General features: G+C 37.1%; 2 protein-coding genes across 4 annotated transcripts in view; both read right to left on the reverse strand.

Annotated features, from left to right (window-relative positions):
* adgrf6 (adhesion G protein-coupled receptor F6) overlaps positions 1-4,497 on the reverse strand; it is a 44,406-nt gene extending 39,909 nt beyond the window's left edge. For 2 of the 3 annotated variants that reach the window (XM_081718231.1, XM_081718230.1), the window contains exons 1-5: positions 4,370-4,497; positions 2,596-2,657; positions 2,013-2,116; positions 1,013-1,061; positions 713-856 (exon numbers count right to left, since the gene is read on the reverse strand). In XM_081718231.1, coding sequence (XP_081574357.1) covers positions 713-856; positions 1,013-1,061; positions 2,013-2,116; positions 2,596-2,608 — 310 coding nt within the window. In that variant the 5' untranslated portion in view covers positions 2,609-2,657; positions 4,370-4,497. The remainder of the gene's footprint in view (positions 1-712; positions 857-1,012; positions 1,062-2,012; positions 2,117-2,595; positions 2,658-4,369) is intronic. The other variant, XM_081718232.1, reaches the window with a different exon arrangement.
* Positions 4,498-13,317: 8,820 nt separating this feature from the next.
* LOC118241055 (adhesion G protein-coupled receptor F5-like) lies at positions 13,318-17,253 on the reverse strand. The gene is made up of 7 exons (XM_081717614.1): positions 17,197-17,253; positions 16,886-17,059; positions 15,246-16,610; positions 14,996-15,037; positions 14,778-14,837; positions 14,599-14,662; positions 13,318-13,692 (listed from the first exon to the last, which is right to left on the reverse strand). Exons 1-7 carry the CDS (start codon positions 17,251-17,253, stop codon positions 13,613-13,615), a joined length of 1,842 nt encoding a protein of 613 aa, XP_081573740.1. The 3' UTR covers positions 13,318-13,612.
* Between the last annotated feature and the right edge of the window lie 521 nt (positions 17,254-17,774).

Here is a 17,774-nt window from a genome sequence, read left to right on the forward strand (position 1 = left end):
TTTGGAATGGCATTGATGCATCCACATATGGCATTGGTGATGTCATCACAATTTTTTGCATTTATCATAAGTCTAAAAATATTGATCCACACATATGCACCGGTATCTGCTACCATTTAAATAGCACACTATAAAATCATGATATGCACAAATGACCGTGCTGTGTTGTCTTGTCTTTTGGCCTAATTTTTCATGTAATATTCTGCAGTGTCATCCAGGTTAAACTACAAGGTGTACACTGAAACCATAAGAAAAATACTATGCCCTGTATACTCTATTATCTTGTTGTCTTGTTAATAGCTACTTTCTATACATCTAGGAGACAGAATCATTCTCAACATAAACACTGAAATTACTGAAATTTCAATCAAAAAGACTTTCTCTCAATGTGAGCAGTTATTGAACTGACTGCGACAATCTCATTTGTTGTACTTTGTAAACAAGCTAGCAAGTCTTGGCTTTTTCTAAGTAAGATATAGCGAGATGGTGTTAACTTGATTTGTCATATTTTCAGATAGACAAAGACATTTCTTTGGCTAATCTGGCAAGCATCTCTCTGGCAATAAAATGGTCTACCTACCAAGATGTTTTTTGTATTTTTAGCTTAAATAGCTAGGATACGAAACTGCTGTTCCAACAGTTAAAGTATGCTTTTTCCCATTATTTTTTAGTTTGTCGAATGTACATTGTGTATAGTGAAGAATGAGCTCACCTATTATTTCTAGAGAGGAGATTTTGGTGAAGTTGTCTATTTGTAGAGTAATGGAGTTCAAGGATGATTTAAGTAGTTGGATTAAATTCAATTGAGAGACATTCATCTCTATCACAACAATGCATTCTGCAGCTGATAAGATGGCTGGGAAATTGATGAAACAAGATTGTGATTTTGTTAGATTCATGGTTATTTTTCTTGGAGTTGTTCTTATGTACATTTTTATTTACTGTTATTGTTATTGCTTTTATTATATACTGTTTATATACACATATAGTATTTTAAAACAGAATAACTTACTGTCCAGGTTTTGTCTTGACTCATCGTGTTGTCCATCTGTGTTGTTAAACTGGGGATTAAATATTGTGCATTATATTATAGTAAGGTTATTTTAACTAGTTATTGGATGGATACCTCTTTGACTTTCAAATACCAATTAAAACTTATTTCCGTTTGTTGCCATCTGTTTGTTCATTTTGTGTGTGAAATGTTTTATAAACCAATGGTTAACATCACATTTGTGTCCAGCAACCTCCTAAACGCATAGGCTCAGGTTTGTCATCCATTCCTTCTGTATTCTCCATAAATCATACTTCAACAATCTCGAACTGCATAGAAAACTCTTTGGCTGAGTAATGCAATATGTAATCATTGTTAAAGTTTGCCATACTCCTGCCCTTTCACATATCAGTAAATCTCTGATTTGTTGACAAACAGGAGACATTACATGTGTCAGGCCCAACATATCAATTCCCTTCTTGAGCTTCTAAGCGAGTGTCTCTAACCTGCCCTTTTCTTATCATGGATCTCATTTGGTACATTGTAAGATAACCTGGATTCCTTACATTATATGCCTCTATTGTTATCTTTATTATAAAACATTAATTATTCTTAGAATAAGTTCTTTGGCCATGGCTCATTGTTTACACTAACCTTACAAAATGCAAACTTGTTTCATCTGTATTGTAAATTACATGTTGCTACTACTACTATTCTATATTTACATTTACATTTATGGCATTTGGTAGACGATCTTATCCATAGCAACTTAGAAAGGTGCTTTGTTATTTAATTAGCCAGTACAGTGGGTTAGATTATATTAATTAATCTTGTGCTATTTTTCACCATAGTGTACTCTTGCATGTTGACTGTTTTGCAGGCTGCTGCCCCAGCAAATTCCTGCATCCAACAGAAATATGGGTTTCATAAATAGGTTTCACTCAAGGTGTTTGTGTCATCCTATGATTCCTATCCTTAAGCTTCCTAATATCAGTTTTTGTACTGTAAACTTTGCCTTTACCTTTGTAGTGTAGTCTGAAGTTACAAGGACTTCTTGTGTTTCCACAGCACACATTTTCACCAGTAAGATAGCCATGAATGTCTGAAAGTATTTCGATGTCAATCCTATATATTATCATAAAGTAAGAAAGGTAAGAAATCAAGGTAAGAAAATAAGCATATTAAGAGGTATTTCAGCTGCTGTTATACAGAAGGTACAGGAGAAAATGCTTGACAGTTTTAATTAATTTGATGCCAATGAAACGTGACTAGAGAGAACAAGTGATGGACAAAAAATTGACATTTCAGTAATATACAAAAACATGTATCTTAAATGTCAATATAGTATAAATCTACACACATTTAAAGATTTTTTCTTAACAGGAAACCTGTCACATGGTTATTTAACCAAGAGCCCTGCCTGAGTAAAAACTTTAAAGAATGAAGTTGATTAAACCTGCAGATTGAACAGGTTTTAAGCAAGTTTATCTTTCATGCTTATGTTGACATTGAATATTATTATGCTTAGCCTTCTTCCTTAGTACTTTTAGACAGTGGCATTGACTTGATACTGCAAACTGAAATCTAAGATCTTGGAAAGTTACCTGTAAAGGCCATCCTGCTTATTCATATTGTGGAGTTGTCCTCAACCCTATGGTCAGACTATCTGTAAAACAAACATTATTAAGATTGCAATCTGGGTTTCGTTTCATTGAATTAATTATGATATGGAAGTCACCTCTTGTACTGTTCTGGTGTTCTGGACTGAAATAACCATCATAGTAATTTTGTTGTTGTTTGTTTGTTTATTTATTTATTTATGTTTTCTGTTAGAAGCATGGTTCACTTAATAGTTGAAACCAATTAAACCTTATGTGCCAGAAGTTCTGAAGAACTGTCAAGCTGAAAGACTGTAAACTAAAATATGCTTATAAGGTTGCATGGTCAACAATGACTAACAACAAAGTAGTGTAAAAAAAAAAAAAATCAAATGAGACTTTTTAACAATTACATTTTATCAGATTCAATATTTATTATTTCAATTCATTGAATTCATTATTCATTCAATAGTTATTGGGTAAATTTCTGGTGTCAGCTCAGATTTGAATTAATAGAGGAATATGATCAAAATTAATTGTGTGTGGTTGTGATTATTTTAACCAAACAGTTATTACTGCATGAATTGCAAAGTTATCGTATGTGGTATAATGATGGTTTTGTGGTCATTTTCATATTTTTCAATTAGTGTCATTATTAACACTGCTGCACACCCTCCATCCAGTCTTTCTGTAAAACCCTTCCTTCCAAAAGTATGCACGCTTAGTACTTGACAAATTGTTTGCTATGAATCTGACTGTACAAACCCATCATAACCCATTAGCTTGCTACAGCTGCTAGACTGTTGTGATCAACCAAGAACTATGAACACTGTCTATTAGAGTTCATTGAAAACTTTGTATTTTATATAATTTGCTAAAAACTGCAAAGTGAAATGTAACAACTTGGAAAATGGGTAATTTTTGAGCTTTCTTACTGGTAACTACACCTTGGAAAGGTCACTCATGTCCAGAAGCATTTGATGGCAGCATTACAATGTGTTTCTCATATTCTTATCAAACATCCTAACCAAGCTGCTGAGATTAATCTAGCAAGATTCAGATATTTTTCTCGTACAAATAACGCTGGGTCGTGGGTGAGTAAATCTGGATCTGACCTTGAGGTTCGTTTGCTATTCTGATAGCAGACTCTTCTGTTCATGATAGAATGTAAACAAGTCACAATTATACAAATCATAAACATTTTGTCTTGCTTCCATGCACAGTGAGAATTATAATAGTGTAATTATAATAGTGTAATTATAATATAAACAATTATAATAGTGAAAATATTCTCTTCTGTTAACAAAATTTGTGTGAATTGCTTTGTCTCTATTAACCTTCATGTTAATGGAAGGAGATGACCAAAGAAACAGCAACATTTAAGGAATATAAACATACCTTTACTTGATACAGTTATTTCAGTCATTTCTTTGTAATAATTCACAAAGCAGCAAATACTGCCAGACCCTATTTATGAGGTGATTTTCATTGTGTCATTTACCTTCAAGATTAGATCTTATTTATCCAGGTCTTTACTTGATTTTTGGCACTCTATCATCGCAGTTATTATTCAGGTTAAATCAATAACTATTTTTATCGATACTTATATATGCAATTGGATCAATGCCTAATTTTACCAGTCTAGAGAACATAACATTTAAATGAAGCAATATTTACAGTTGATCATGACATTTTATCTTTGTTTTGCCTTAACCTCAATATTGAAAAGCTCAGGTATTGCCATTGCCTTTTTGCAAAAATAAATGGTCATTAGTCTTACCTTCCAAAGACCAACCAGCAAAGCTTGTACTAATCATCAGTCAAGAGTATAAAAGTGTTTTCCCCTTCACAACTGACCCACCTACAGACATTCCGGGAACAAAGCAATAGACCTTACTGTGTTACACAATTGTAACTCTAGTTTGGCTTTCTCTCCTCCAGTTTCCTGGCTCTATTATGGTAGCAGAGAATATTCATCCAAATGTTAGTTGTTCCAACCAAATAAAAAGTAAAAGATGCTCCTAAGGTAAATTCTCACTGAGCTTATTGTTTACTACAACTTTTTTTTTTTTTTTAAACTCATGATTTACATATTGTTCATTTCAGTGTAAAGGTTTAGATTCACATTTTTCAGCATGCAGATATATGAAACCTTGTGGGATTTGACCTAGTTTTTCCCATAATAAAACTTTTCCTCTAACAGGAAATGGTGAAACCAGTGTTCCTTTCAGAAAAGCATGTGTATGGAAATTCCAATGCAGGCAAGCATTAAGGGGTAAAAAAAGTTAGGTCTCGTTTTAAAGCTGTTTTATTTGCTTGCTTCATTTCAGGGGTACTTAACCCTATATGTAGGGGTATACTCTGAGTATGTTCAAGAATATTTTATGTGTGTGGTTTTTTTTTTTTTTTTTGGTGGCATTGTGTTTGCAACACTTAAAAGTGTCTTCAGTTTTAAACCTGCTGTAGTCATCTTTCCCCCCCCCCCCAAATATATATAAATATTACACATGCAATTTAAGTTTTACATCACTTACCAATAAGTCACCCAAGTAAGCATAGACAAACTTATTGAATCCAGTGCCCTCTGGTGACATAATTTAAAATAGCAGCTATAGGGTAAACTGAAATGCATTTTTGATGTTTATATTGAGACAATCATGACATGGGGCAGCATGAACATTAATCTATTTTCCTATCTCTTAGTGTGCACTGTAACTCTGCATCAAATAGCTTACTGTACATTTTCAAGCTTAAGACTATCCACAGTAATCAACATTTTGAAAAAACAACTGAACTGACTTTCAGAAAACTACCTACCCTTTCTTAAAGGTTGGAAGTTCTCTGCACCATAATACAGTGCCAGGTTTAGTGAAAGCTGAATTCACTAAACCAGACATTTGTAGCTAAACCTAATGTATGCCAATAAGGTGGCTAATAAGTAGCCAAGTGAATTCATGCTTTAGCCTTGTGAATCCATGTTTTGGTGGTGGCACTTTTTAAATTCTTCTGTCTTATCTCTGGCTCAGAAAAGACAAAGTGTGCTGTGTGCTCCAGATGTTGTAAAATATACTGTTATTGCTTTCAAATTTGATACAAAATTGTTGGATTTTATAACTTCATTCATATTTAAGGTAAAAAAGCTGTATTTGATTTGATTGGTTTGTAAACAGATTTTTATCTCTTGCTTGACCTTAACTGCAGTTGGAATGCCCCAGATTAGGTTAGTTAAGGTTATGTTCTGGGCACTATGTGTCTGTGTTAATGGGATTATGTTCTGGGCAGTACGTATATTTGTTAACAGGGTCATGTTCTTGACAGTATGTGTCTGTGTCTGTGTTAACAGGATTTGTTTTGATTATGAATAATCCCTTTAATTGAGATTGGTGCTGGGACATTCACAAGTAAAGAATGCCTCTTCTCTCACAGTATTACACCCTGATTCTAGTTTGTGAGTTGGACAGAGGAAGGTCTCCCACTGAGAAGTACAAAATTGGGAGGGGCAGGGTTGGTTTGACCTCTGGTCTCTGAACTGGAAGTCAAAGGTAATTTCCCCAGTCTCTGTCAAATAGCTGACCTGTAATGTTGTATCATTGCATAATTTTATGTAGGATTTGTGTAAGTTAGTTTTCTTTTTGGTTAGAAATAGGGCCATAATGTAATGACTGGACTCTCTTTTTAATTTGCATTTATGTATGAGAATTTGTATAGTTTTATGATTATTTGTGTCTTTCAAAATATATTAATAAAAATTATTTACTGCTGAAGAATGGGGAAGGAAACGCCATACAAGCTAGAATATTTAATGGACTTATTATTAATCATTACATTTTATTATTATTATTTTGTTACATTAAAAAAAAAATTTCCTTTGGTTTACCTAGTCTCATATGCGTAACACATGGTGGCCCGAGTGCCTCAGGGTGAGGGGCAGGACGCACAGACTCCAACGTCTGGGAAGTACATTTATTAACATTTAACATATAACACTATCGGCACTCACAAGAATCATACATGATAAATACAAACGAGAAACGATCAACATTAAATACGAACGATAAACATGTATACATGTAATAAGAATGAACCTAATGTTTAACATCACCATTGAACATTTACACACCACATTGACACGTTACGATAACAATGACCAGCATTCCGTGACAATATGTTTATAAGACTATGTTAAAAATAAATTTCCACGGGCTTTTTGTAATTTTAGCAAACTAACTGAGTTCTTGTGTGTGTTAAGTCTTTTCCAAACATCACAGTAGTGTATTATTATTTATACATATACAAATAAATATATATATATGTGTATATATATTTTATTATTATTAGTAGTAGTATTAGTAAAAGTATTATTAGTTCCCTTCATTGGCTTCCAGTAGCTGCCCTCATCAGATTTAAAACCTTGATGCTCGTCTACAAAGACAAAAATGGACCAGTCCATCCATACATATAAATGGTCCAAGCCTGATCTGCACCTCGAGTACTTCAAACCTCAAATACGGCTCGACATGAAACACCATGCTTCAAGTCTCATGGAAGACAAGCATCGAGACAATTCTTTGTCCTGGCTCCCAAATGGAGGAATCAACTTCTGCCTGTCCAGACAGAAGTGTCTCTTGCAGTCTTCAAATGCAGATGGAAGACCCATCTATTTGTGGAATATTTAAATAACCACTGATCCTGCACCTACCTTCAGTACTGAAACTCTAGTACTTATTGTAGGATAGTGTTTATAACAGAGAACAATAATCGCAGTAGAGCGTATGTGTTTTGCACTTCTAGGCATCAGCATTAAACTGAATGCTGAATGCTATTGAAAATAGCATTCTAGTTCAATGGTATCTTGAAGTCTTAACCTGCTGTACTGGCTAGGATACATTCTACGAGTAAATGATAGTGCACTTTTCTAAGTTGTTCTTTTTAAGAGCGTCTGCTGTAAATGTATTATTATTATAAACAATCATGATGACAATAATATCACTACAGAAATCAAAGTAAACTTTACCTCTTTTAGGAAGTCAGACAATTAGGGAGTCCTTGTGAATCCACCACACATATGAATGAGCAACACGGTAACAAATTTCAGCATGAATTTATAACATACCTAATATAACATAACCTAACTGAGTGTTCCAACATCTTTCAACTGTCACGGTGTGCTAGGTATCCAGCCGAAGGACACGCCCAATAGGGTTAGGCTAATTTCTGTTTTGTGTTCAAACCATAAGTGCAGCCTATGTATGTTTAAAGCTGTAAGGTTTAAATATATTTAAATATATTGTCATATTGTGATGTACAATGAAAAAGTAAGACTGAATGAATGTATAAATACCATAGCACCTCGAGGACACAACTGGAGGTACAGTACTTCTGAAACCCCATGGAAAAATTCAGTGTCATTAAACAGGTTAAACAGAGACTGCAGAAAAGCAGAACAAAAAGGGAAACAGACTAAGCTCACTGTCCACTGACAGCAACCCCCTCACTGCCTTGCTAGGACCTGATACACCAGAATGCACCTTATCTGAATTTTTAAAAATTGACAATGAAGTATTAAAAAAGTGATCTCACTATTAAATTATTTATACCCTACCAAACACAGAAATGTTCACACAGTCACCTCTGCTCACACCCTTTGTGCTAGGAATCCATTCCTTGGCTAACTCAAGCTGAATCTCTCTACACCACAAACCTACGAACATGGTCAGCCACATGGAAACGTGCCACATGTGAAGTACTCTATACATTTTTCCATCAGTCATATTTTCCATCAATACACCATGTATACAAATATTTATATATACTGGGGTTCGTTACATTTACATTTACGGCATTTAGCATTAATATTGCTGTTATCCAGAGCGACTTACAAAAGTGCTTTGTCATTTACTCATAGAATATATCCAAGTACAGTATAGTAGGTTAAAATTAAACATATCAATGAACTAGAACACTGTAGAATACAGGGATGAATGCTGATATCTAGAAGTGCAAAATACATAAGGTCTATCTTAAACAATGATAAGTGCTATAAACAATAAGTGCTAGAGTTTGTTAAAAAAACAAACAGTGCCCTACAATAAGTACTAAATTAGTCAGTCAATAAGGGAGCAGTGTCAGTTGTCCTTTAAATATTCTGCAAATAGATGGGTCTTCAGTCTGCGTTTGAAGACCGCAAGGGAGTCTGATGTCCGGACAGCAAGTGGGAGTTCATTCCACCATCTTGGAGCCGGGACAGAAAATAGTCTCGATGCTTGTCGTCCATAATACCTGAAGCAAGGTATTTCAAACCGAGCCGTACTTGAGGTTCGAAGTACTCGAAATATGGATTGGGCTTTGACCATTGACCTCATGTATGAAGGGGCTGGTCCATTTTTGGCTTTGTAGGCAAGCATCAGGGTTTTAAATTTGATGCATGCAGCTACAGTGAGCCAATGAAGGGAGCACAGCAGTGGAGTAATGTGTAAACTTCGGAAGATTAAATACCAGTGCTGCTGCATTCTGGACAAGCTATAGAGGCTCTTAGAGGAAGACCAACAAGTAGCGAGATGCAGTAGTCTAGCTTTGAGATCACAAGAGACTGCACAAGCACCTGGATAGCTTCCTGCAAAAGAAAGGGTCGAATCTTTCGTATGTTACATAGGAGGAATCTGCAAGACCGGGTTAGATTAGAAACATGAGTTGAGAATGACAACTGGTTGTCCAAAAAGTTATGCCCAGGCTATGAGCAGCTTCGGATGGTGATACCAGGGAGTTCTCAAAGGAAACAGTGAGGTCATGGTAAGGGTTGGGAGTACCTGGGATGAGCAGAACCTCAGTTTTACTGGGGTTGAGCTTCAAGTGGTGGGCTGTCATCCATGACGCAATGTCAGTCAAGCATGCGGAGATACATCTGGAGACCTGCATGTCAGAGGGTGGAAAAGAAAGAAATAATTGAGTGTCATCGGCTTAGCAGTGGTAGGAGAAACCATAAGAAGATATTACATCACCAAGAGAATGAGTATACAAAGAGAAGAGAAGGGTGCCCAATGCTGAGCCTTGTGGAACACCAGTGAAGAGTCTACACGGTTTGGATGTGGATCCTCTCCATGTCACCTGATAGGACCATCCATCCAGATAGGACTGAAACCATCTCCAAGCAGAGCCAGTCACACCAAGCCTGGAGAGAACAAAGAGAAGAATATTGTGGTTCACTGTGTCAAAGGCTGCTGAAAGGTCTAGAAGAATCAAAACAGATGACTGTTTGGCAGCTTTAGCAGCATGAAGTTTCTCAGTCACTGCTATGAGGGCCATTTCTGTAGAATGTACTGGTTTGTAGCCAGACTGATTGGGATCATGCAGCTGGTTCTGGGTGAGAAAAAGAGACAATTGATTGTAAACTGCTCATTCAAGGGCTTTTTGAGAGGAAAGAGAAAAGTGATACTGGTCTGTAGTTGGTAACACTGGAGCTGCCAAGTGTGGCCTTCTTGAGGATTGGTACCACCCTGGCGGTTTTGAATGCAGTAGGCACGTATCCAGAAGATAAGGAGTTGTTGATGATGACAGAGATGAAAGGAAGCAGATCTCTTGCGATTGTCTGGAACAGAGCAGAAGGAATTGGATCCAGTGGACATGTAGTCAGATTGCTGGAAGTCAGGAGTTGAAGAATTTCATCTGTGGAGAGAGGAGAAAAAGAAGTCAAGAGTTGGATGTTGGGGAATGCACATTGGTTGGAGGGGTGGGAACAGAGGAAAAGGACTGGTGGATTGCTGCAACCTTCTCCTCAAAGAAGGTGATAAAATCCTCTGGAGTAAGAGATGAGGAAGGAGGGGAAGTATTAAGGAGAGAAGAAAAAATAGTGAAGAGCTTGCATGGATCAGATGATGATGATTCGAATTTCTCTCTGTAGTAGGATGACTTTGCAGATGTTGCTTCCAGTGAGAACCTGGAAAGGGGAGACTTGTATGAGCCAAGGTCTGAATCTATGCGAAATTTCCTCCACCACCTCTTTGCAGTCCTTAGTTCTCTCTTGTGGCTGCGAAATGTTTCTGTTAGCCAGGGGGCAGGTGGGGAGGACTTAGCGGGTCTAGAGGAGAGAGGGCACAGAAGATTCATTGATGAGGAGAGTGTAGAAATGAAAGAATTTGTAACTATCCAAAGAGAGAGAGCATAGAGAGTCAGGGTGAGGAAGGGTGTACAAATAGTACAAGTAAGGGAAGAGGGAGTTATGGAGTGCCGATTGTGACAGAGGAAGGAGGAACATGTTGGAGAGGACTGGATGGAAAGAGAAAGAAGGGAGAGAGAGAAGGATAGAAAAAGATGGTCCGAGAGGTGGAGGGGATGACTGCGATGTCCGATGTTGTGGTGGTATGGGTGAAAATTGCCCGCTTTGTGAGTCAGAGGAGAGTGGTTGAGGGTGAGGTCAAATGCTGTCAAAAGCGGAAGGATGCAGGAGGAATGCAGCTTGCAGTCTGATGGAAGGTTGAAGTCACCAAGGAGAATGAGTAGATTTCCTTCAATGGGGAACTGACTCAGAAGGATGTCGATCTCATCAATGAAGTGATCTAGGGAACCTGGAGGGCGGTAGATGACAATGATAAGACGTTTGGTGGGGAAAGACACTGTAATGGCATAAAATTCCAAAGAGGAGATGGAAAGTGTAGAGAAGGAAAGTGGAGTGAAACGCCACTCTCGAGACATGTCAAGATGCCTTGGAGAATGGGTAAATGAAAAGGCAGAGGACAGGGCAGCCGGAGTCGCCGAGTTCTCAGGGGTGATCCATGTTTCTGTCAGAGCCAGGAAGTGTAGGAAGTGGAGGGATGCTAATGTTGAGATGAAGTCAGCCTTCTGGACAGCAGATTGGCAGTTCCAGAGCCCTCCTGCCACCACGATATGTGATGGTGAAGCGTTGTGAATCAGTGAGGTTGCTGAGATTGCGACGTCTATGATTGTGTCGAGATCTGTGGGATATGTGGACAGGAATTGTGAAGCACATTTCAGATGCTTGATTTGTGGATGTATGAGATAAAGGATTGAGATAATATGAGAAAATACTTAGCTGAGTTTGTGAAGTCCTGTAGGTGAGATGTAGATGAACTGATTGAGAACACCACCAAACCTCCAGATGTCGAGTCGTCCTAATCTAACTCAGTTCAATAAGTGCTGAGCCTGCCCCTCAATCCACACCTAAGGTCAGGGCGAAACTACACCTGTAGTGAGTAATTACTGCTACCAAGCAACTAACAACTAGATTTAGACAAGAAGCCTTGAATTTCACAGAATCTAAGACAAAAGTAAGTGATCTCAGCCTACCTTAACCAACCAGATGATAATCCAATGAGACAAGCCAAAGCACATTTTACATACACACAATCCAAATTGTATTACCTCTTTCTATCAACATCCAACCAGGATGATTTCCGATAACACTTCATAACACGATGATTTAAATGTTTATGAATATCTAATTTTGGGGAATATCTAATTGTGTTTTTCCCTTTTCCTTTGTGGAAATGTGAGTTCTCATGAATGCCTTTATACTAAAGAATATGTGTGGTTTAAGCAGTAAATAAGTTCATTAGTGAAAAAAGTACTAATCCCTTTTCATTTTGATTCCATTGTGTAGGACAGCTTGCTGGATGTCTGTTTAATGTTTTCAGGGGAGAATTTTACTAAAGCTTGGAGTGTAAGGGAAATGAGATCATTTGATATTAGGCCTAATTACTAGTGGGCTATAGTAGAACCACATTATCCCGAGTAGACAGAGCGCCTAGCCTTCATAATCATTATAAATAGTTGCGCAGAGGAAAACGAACTCAGCTTAGCTACAAGGCAGTAGTTAAGAGGTAGGGGGCGCTACAGTTGCATATTGAAAAAATAGTGGATGCTACAGTTAAGAAACTTGAAAAAAAGATTAAAAATATAAGAGGTAATCAGTGAGGCTCACACAGGTCAAAAATCATTTGTTGCTTCTCTTTTCTGTTATGATTCATGGTCAGATGATGTAACCACTTTTTGTTGAAGATGAGATTGACATTCTATTGATATATCAAGAAATCTTGTTGAATTGTCATCAGTGCTGTACAGACTGTAGACACTTCTCAAAATTCTAAGGTAAGTTTTTGTGATGATCAGTGTCAAAAGCTCCATCTGAGTAATGTCCATACCTTTTTATAACTGTACATAGTTTTATGTTATGTTGAATGGTTTGAAATGTCATCCATATGGATACAAAAATTGTACAAAAATAACAATCAGGCATGTTCGAAAGCAGGGATACTTAAACCACATAGATGACCTGAGGTGAGTTTTGCAAATCACAGTGGTTCGCATATTATTTGTCACTTAAAAAAAAGCTCTTTTTCTGGAGCCTTGACTAGTTAAGAGGAGTTAGCCTAGTCACAATCACCTTCCAAATCAGCAGCTGGGCCACATGTCATATACGTTGGCATTCCTGGATTCAGGAGTTCTGGTACTTCTATTATAGGATAGGTGGTAGTGGCAGTGTGACTCTCATTGTTCTTGCACTAATGTTTCAGAAGTAGGTTAATTGTGGCATTAGGTGTCCTGCTCAAAGATCTTTATTTGCAGTAGTGTTTGTTTTCTAATGACCAGGAAAACAGTCATTGGTAATAAAAACTGTAGGTTATAAAGGCTGTGTAAATCCCAGCCATGCTCCCCCAAAATGAATAATATGTTTTCTAGAAACGGTAATATTGATGCTCCCTTTATTCATTTATTTCAACATTTAATGTTTTTTTTTTTTACACAAACAGTTGTCATACAGAATGTAGCCATACAGTGGAAACTAACTGTGGTGTGTGTGTGTGTGTGTGTGTGTGTGTGTGTGTGATCTCACAATTATTTTAATTCAGAATTCATTCTAAAACAATTTTAAGCTTATCATATATGCTGAAATGGATGATATTTAAATAGATTTTTTAAAAACTTGGTTATATTTATTGAGCCCGCCACAATCCCATTTAAGATTAAAAGGATATACCCCAGCAAACACATTTAGTTTTTGAACATTAGTTTAAATGTTCATAAGTGCATCCGAGTTGCTTGAAGAAGGAACTGCAGAGAACCCGTTCTCTTCTGATCTGTTGAACACATCTGCAAAGAATCAATATGTTGGCAGTGTGCTGTTCACAAAGTAGAAAAATTCTTACGTATTTGCTGGATTTTGGCAAAGTAACAGCCAAAAAGCAAATGGAACTGCACTGCAAATGTGTTGATGAAGATATAAAAATGTTGTCAGGCTCCATACCCCATACCCCTTATCAGTCCGAGTTCACTTTCATGCCTGTCACTTCAACCAGTCCCACAAACCTCATCAATTTCCAGCACGCCGCCTCACCTGAATAATAACTGTCCATGGCTGTTCTTATTTTACTGTTGTCTATTGAACCCTGTCTCAATGCTCTCTCTCTTTGCAAAGTATTACCATAATGTATCTGTGTATACCAAACATTCCATGTATTATCTTTTCTGGTATACAACCTTTTTTGTTCTCAGGATTTTGCTTTTGTTTCGAGCCTCTCTGGTTTGATCGCTTACTTGTATTGACTAATGGTATTGTACAATTTGCCCTTTGGCCAGCCCTGTTTGTACTGTTATTGCCCTCTCTGGCTTGTGACCTGATATTCTACTGACCACCATTTTGTAATTCCCCTCTCGAAATAAACCAGAACTGCTTATTCTTATCTGTGAGTGTCTGAATCCTATCTGTTGCTCCACATCAATACATTTACAGAGGAGGTGAGTAAAACAACAGCATTTGGGGAAAAAAAAGCACATAAATATGACTTTATGATAAGTGACTGCTCATTGATTGTACAAATATACACTTTCCCTACCAAATGATCTTCAAAATTGAAGGTATGATTTAGGTTGTGACAAGTACATTAAAATGAAACATTACATGACCACCAACAATGTGATAAAGCAGCCTCATAGAAAAATTGACAAAAGTATAATTTGTAGGTGCATATGAATCTAAAGTTGAGATCAAATACTTACTCCTCTGCCACAACCTCTGAATAAAAGGAAGTCCACTAGAGGATGATAGTCCTGCACTAGTGCTCTGTAATTGAGACACATCAGCCATCGACTTATACATAATATTAAAAGTGTACGTAAATAAATCTTGAATATCAAGCACTTTCATGCCTGGAGTTAACTGATAAAAGGGTATTTACCCTTGTGCGGTTAGAGCTAATGTTTGTCAGTGACAACCTCGCTGCCAGGGCCTCCTGGATCTGCAACCACAAAATCAACTGTAAATTCTCTAAGCACAGTTTACATACATTTAAAAAGGATGTATGTTGAATATCAATAATACAACCAACAGAGGTGCCTGAATGTCAAAATTTGGATTTTGTTTCTTTTTAGAGAAGAGTTGTCAAGACTGTCATACCTTACTGTCCAGTAAAATTCCAAACACCAAAATAAAGAATCCCTGTCAAAAGATTTTTTTCTGTGTTAATCACATAAAGCATAACTTCTGACACTGTATATTGTCTAAAATAATACAAAATAATTCATAAATTAATGGTCATCTTAGTTAAATAAGATGTATTACCAAAGATTAATTGCCTTGTAGTGTGCACAACACACTGAGTGTGCGCCATTCAAATTAGAGGAAAAAAGTGAAATAAAATGATTACCTGCAATGAATTAAGGGTTGCAAACACCACATGAATTCCCAAAGCAGAGGTCACCATGGTTCCAATGCCGAATCCCCAGGTCAGTCCAAAGAGAGGGGTCAAAATCCCCACACATCTGATAATGACGACTAAGGCATGTTTCTCATCTGGAGTGGAAGCACCAACTCCTCTCCTCAACATCTTATATATCACCATGATAAGCACCAAGAGATTTATAACTACAATCGTCAGAGCAGGAATCACAAATGCCAAGAGTGCCTTAGTTTGATCCCAGTTCAGCCAACATGAGTTCATTTCTTGAACATATCCTCTGTTTCCAGCTGTTGATGCCACAGTGATGACAGCTATGAGTAATGGGGCTCCATAGCCCACACTGAACGCTATAGCCAACATCCTGGACCTGGACATTCCAGAAAAGACCATGATGGTGCGGTAGAGGAGCAAGAGTGCTGACAGGAACATCCAGAAGAAGAGAACAAGATAAAAGAAGTGGATGAAGAATGTCACTGCACTGCAGGGACCCACTGGTGTAACCTGTCCTCGTTCCACAATGGATGCTCCAATCATTAAGCATATGTCTGCAATCAGGAGGGACACAGCGATGTTGACTATGGAGACATGCCGCATGTAGGATGTGTCATTCCTTGTCACTGACTTCCAAATAATGGTTTCAATAATGAGGCATAAAATCAAACTGGCCATCGAAATGCTAACACCAATGTAAGTTATGTAGGCCAAAGCAGGATTATCCAGGGAATATGGTGACATCAGGATGGAAAATGAGGTTGTGTGATTGCATTCACATTTAACCATTTTAGTTTGATTTAATAATGGCATTACTTTACATCCAGTTGAGTCCCATCCCCCAATCCCATCCAAGAGATTAAAGTTCCAAAACACACAATAGGGGGATTTCAGTGAATTATTTATAAGAGAAAAAGAAAAGGATATATTGTTAATGATATTTTCCGATCTGACCACAACCACATCTCCATTAATGCTAGTCCCAGTTTGACTGCTGTCACTGTAGGTTACACTTCGAACAGGTAAGACGGTGTTAAGAGTTGAGAAAACTATGATAGTGAAGAAAGTGTCTACATTATTCACTGGGATTTCTTGAATATGTATTATTGTAGATATGTTTATACCAAATTGTTTTGAATATGGCTCAGAAATTTGAGTTCTGTTGAGCTGAATGGTGTTTGTTTCTATTCCAAAGGTGTCATTTGAGAGATTTTGTGCCATTTCCTCGATAGACTTCATCAGTACAGAGCTGGTGTTCTGAGTTGTACTGCCCGTGTTCAGAGTTGTCCATGTTTTTTCTGCTTCTTTGGATGCAATGACATCCACTATCTGCAGGAAATCCTTTAAAATGAAATACTCTGTTATGTCATGTGTTATAATCTGACTCATCTAATTTAGGTAAGTAATTGTGAAACAGCAAAAATGCATTGAGTCTCTTAAATAACAATAAAAACAATTAATACTTTTACCCTGAATATGTTGCATTGTAACCTGCTGATAAGTCATTTGTTTATAGTGTCTAGAATATAAAAAATTTTACAGAGCACTTAAAACACCATAGTGTATATACCTAATTATCAGATAAAAAATCATTCGAAAAGTAAGAATGTACATACCGTCATAATGGGTTTAGTGATTGGTAATAGGTTTTGTACCACATTAGCAATTTTTTGCAGTGCACCAACAATTCCCAATACAGTCGCCGGAGACTGTATTATGCTTTGATTATTTGCTACGGTAGCACTGCTGAGATTGGCTGTAAATTGTTGGACGTCTGTTACCACTAAAGTCTATACACAGCAGAAAAGGGAAAAACACAAACAATTATGAACCCTAAAGTTATATTCTGACCCCAAGTTATGTTCAGACAATCATCTTTTTTTGTTTATTGGAAACAAAGCACCCAGCTCCAGTAAAATCAATATACCTGAGCGCTGTCTATCAGAGTCTGAATGCTTCTCAGGACACAGTTTTCTTGGACCATTATCCATCCAGATGTTTCACAATGAGCAGTTTGGTTGTCAACCATGTCTGCAAGACAGTCAGTAGTTTTAATTTCATCTGCATTTCATCCTCCACAGGGAAGATCTAAAGGGGACATTAATACAAATTAGTAAAAAAATAAAAATAAATAAATAAATCAGACCTTACTTCCAAGTTACGAAAGACATCTAATGTTTCTTCAATGTGAAAAAGATAAACTTGCATGTTTCAGTTTTGTATTTTAATGGTTTTGTTTTATGTTAATAATTCAAAATGGGTGAAGGCTATTCAACTGCCTGTAAAGGGTTTGTCAGTACATTTTGTAATAAAACCTTTTGTACTGTGATAGAGCACAGATCTTATGTGCCTTTTGTTATCATGAGCAATGCAAGGTCAAGATGGATGAGCTCTCAGTGCTGAGTGCAGAGGCCAAAGGGAAACACTGTAGTTCTATGTGATTCACAGATACCAGCAGTGTGAGTGCACTGGAGAGATTCACTATTGTGTTTGGGGACAGAAAGA

This window comes from Electrophorus electricus, chromosome 7, assembly GCF_041902795.1.
Source record: "Electrophorus electricus isolate QZ-2024a chromosome 7, ASM4190279v1, whole genome shotgun sequence".
Classification (NCBI taxonomy): domain Eukaryota; kingdom Metazoa; phylum Chordata; class Actinopteri; order Gymnotiformes; family Gymnotidae; genus Electrophorus; species Electrophorus electricus.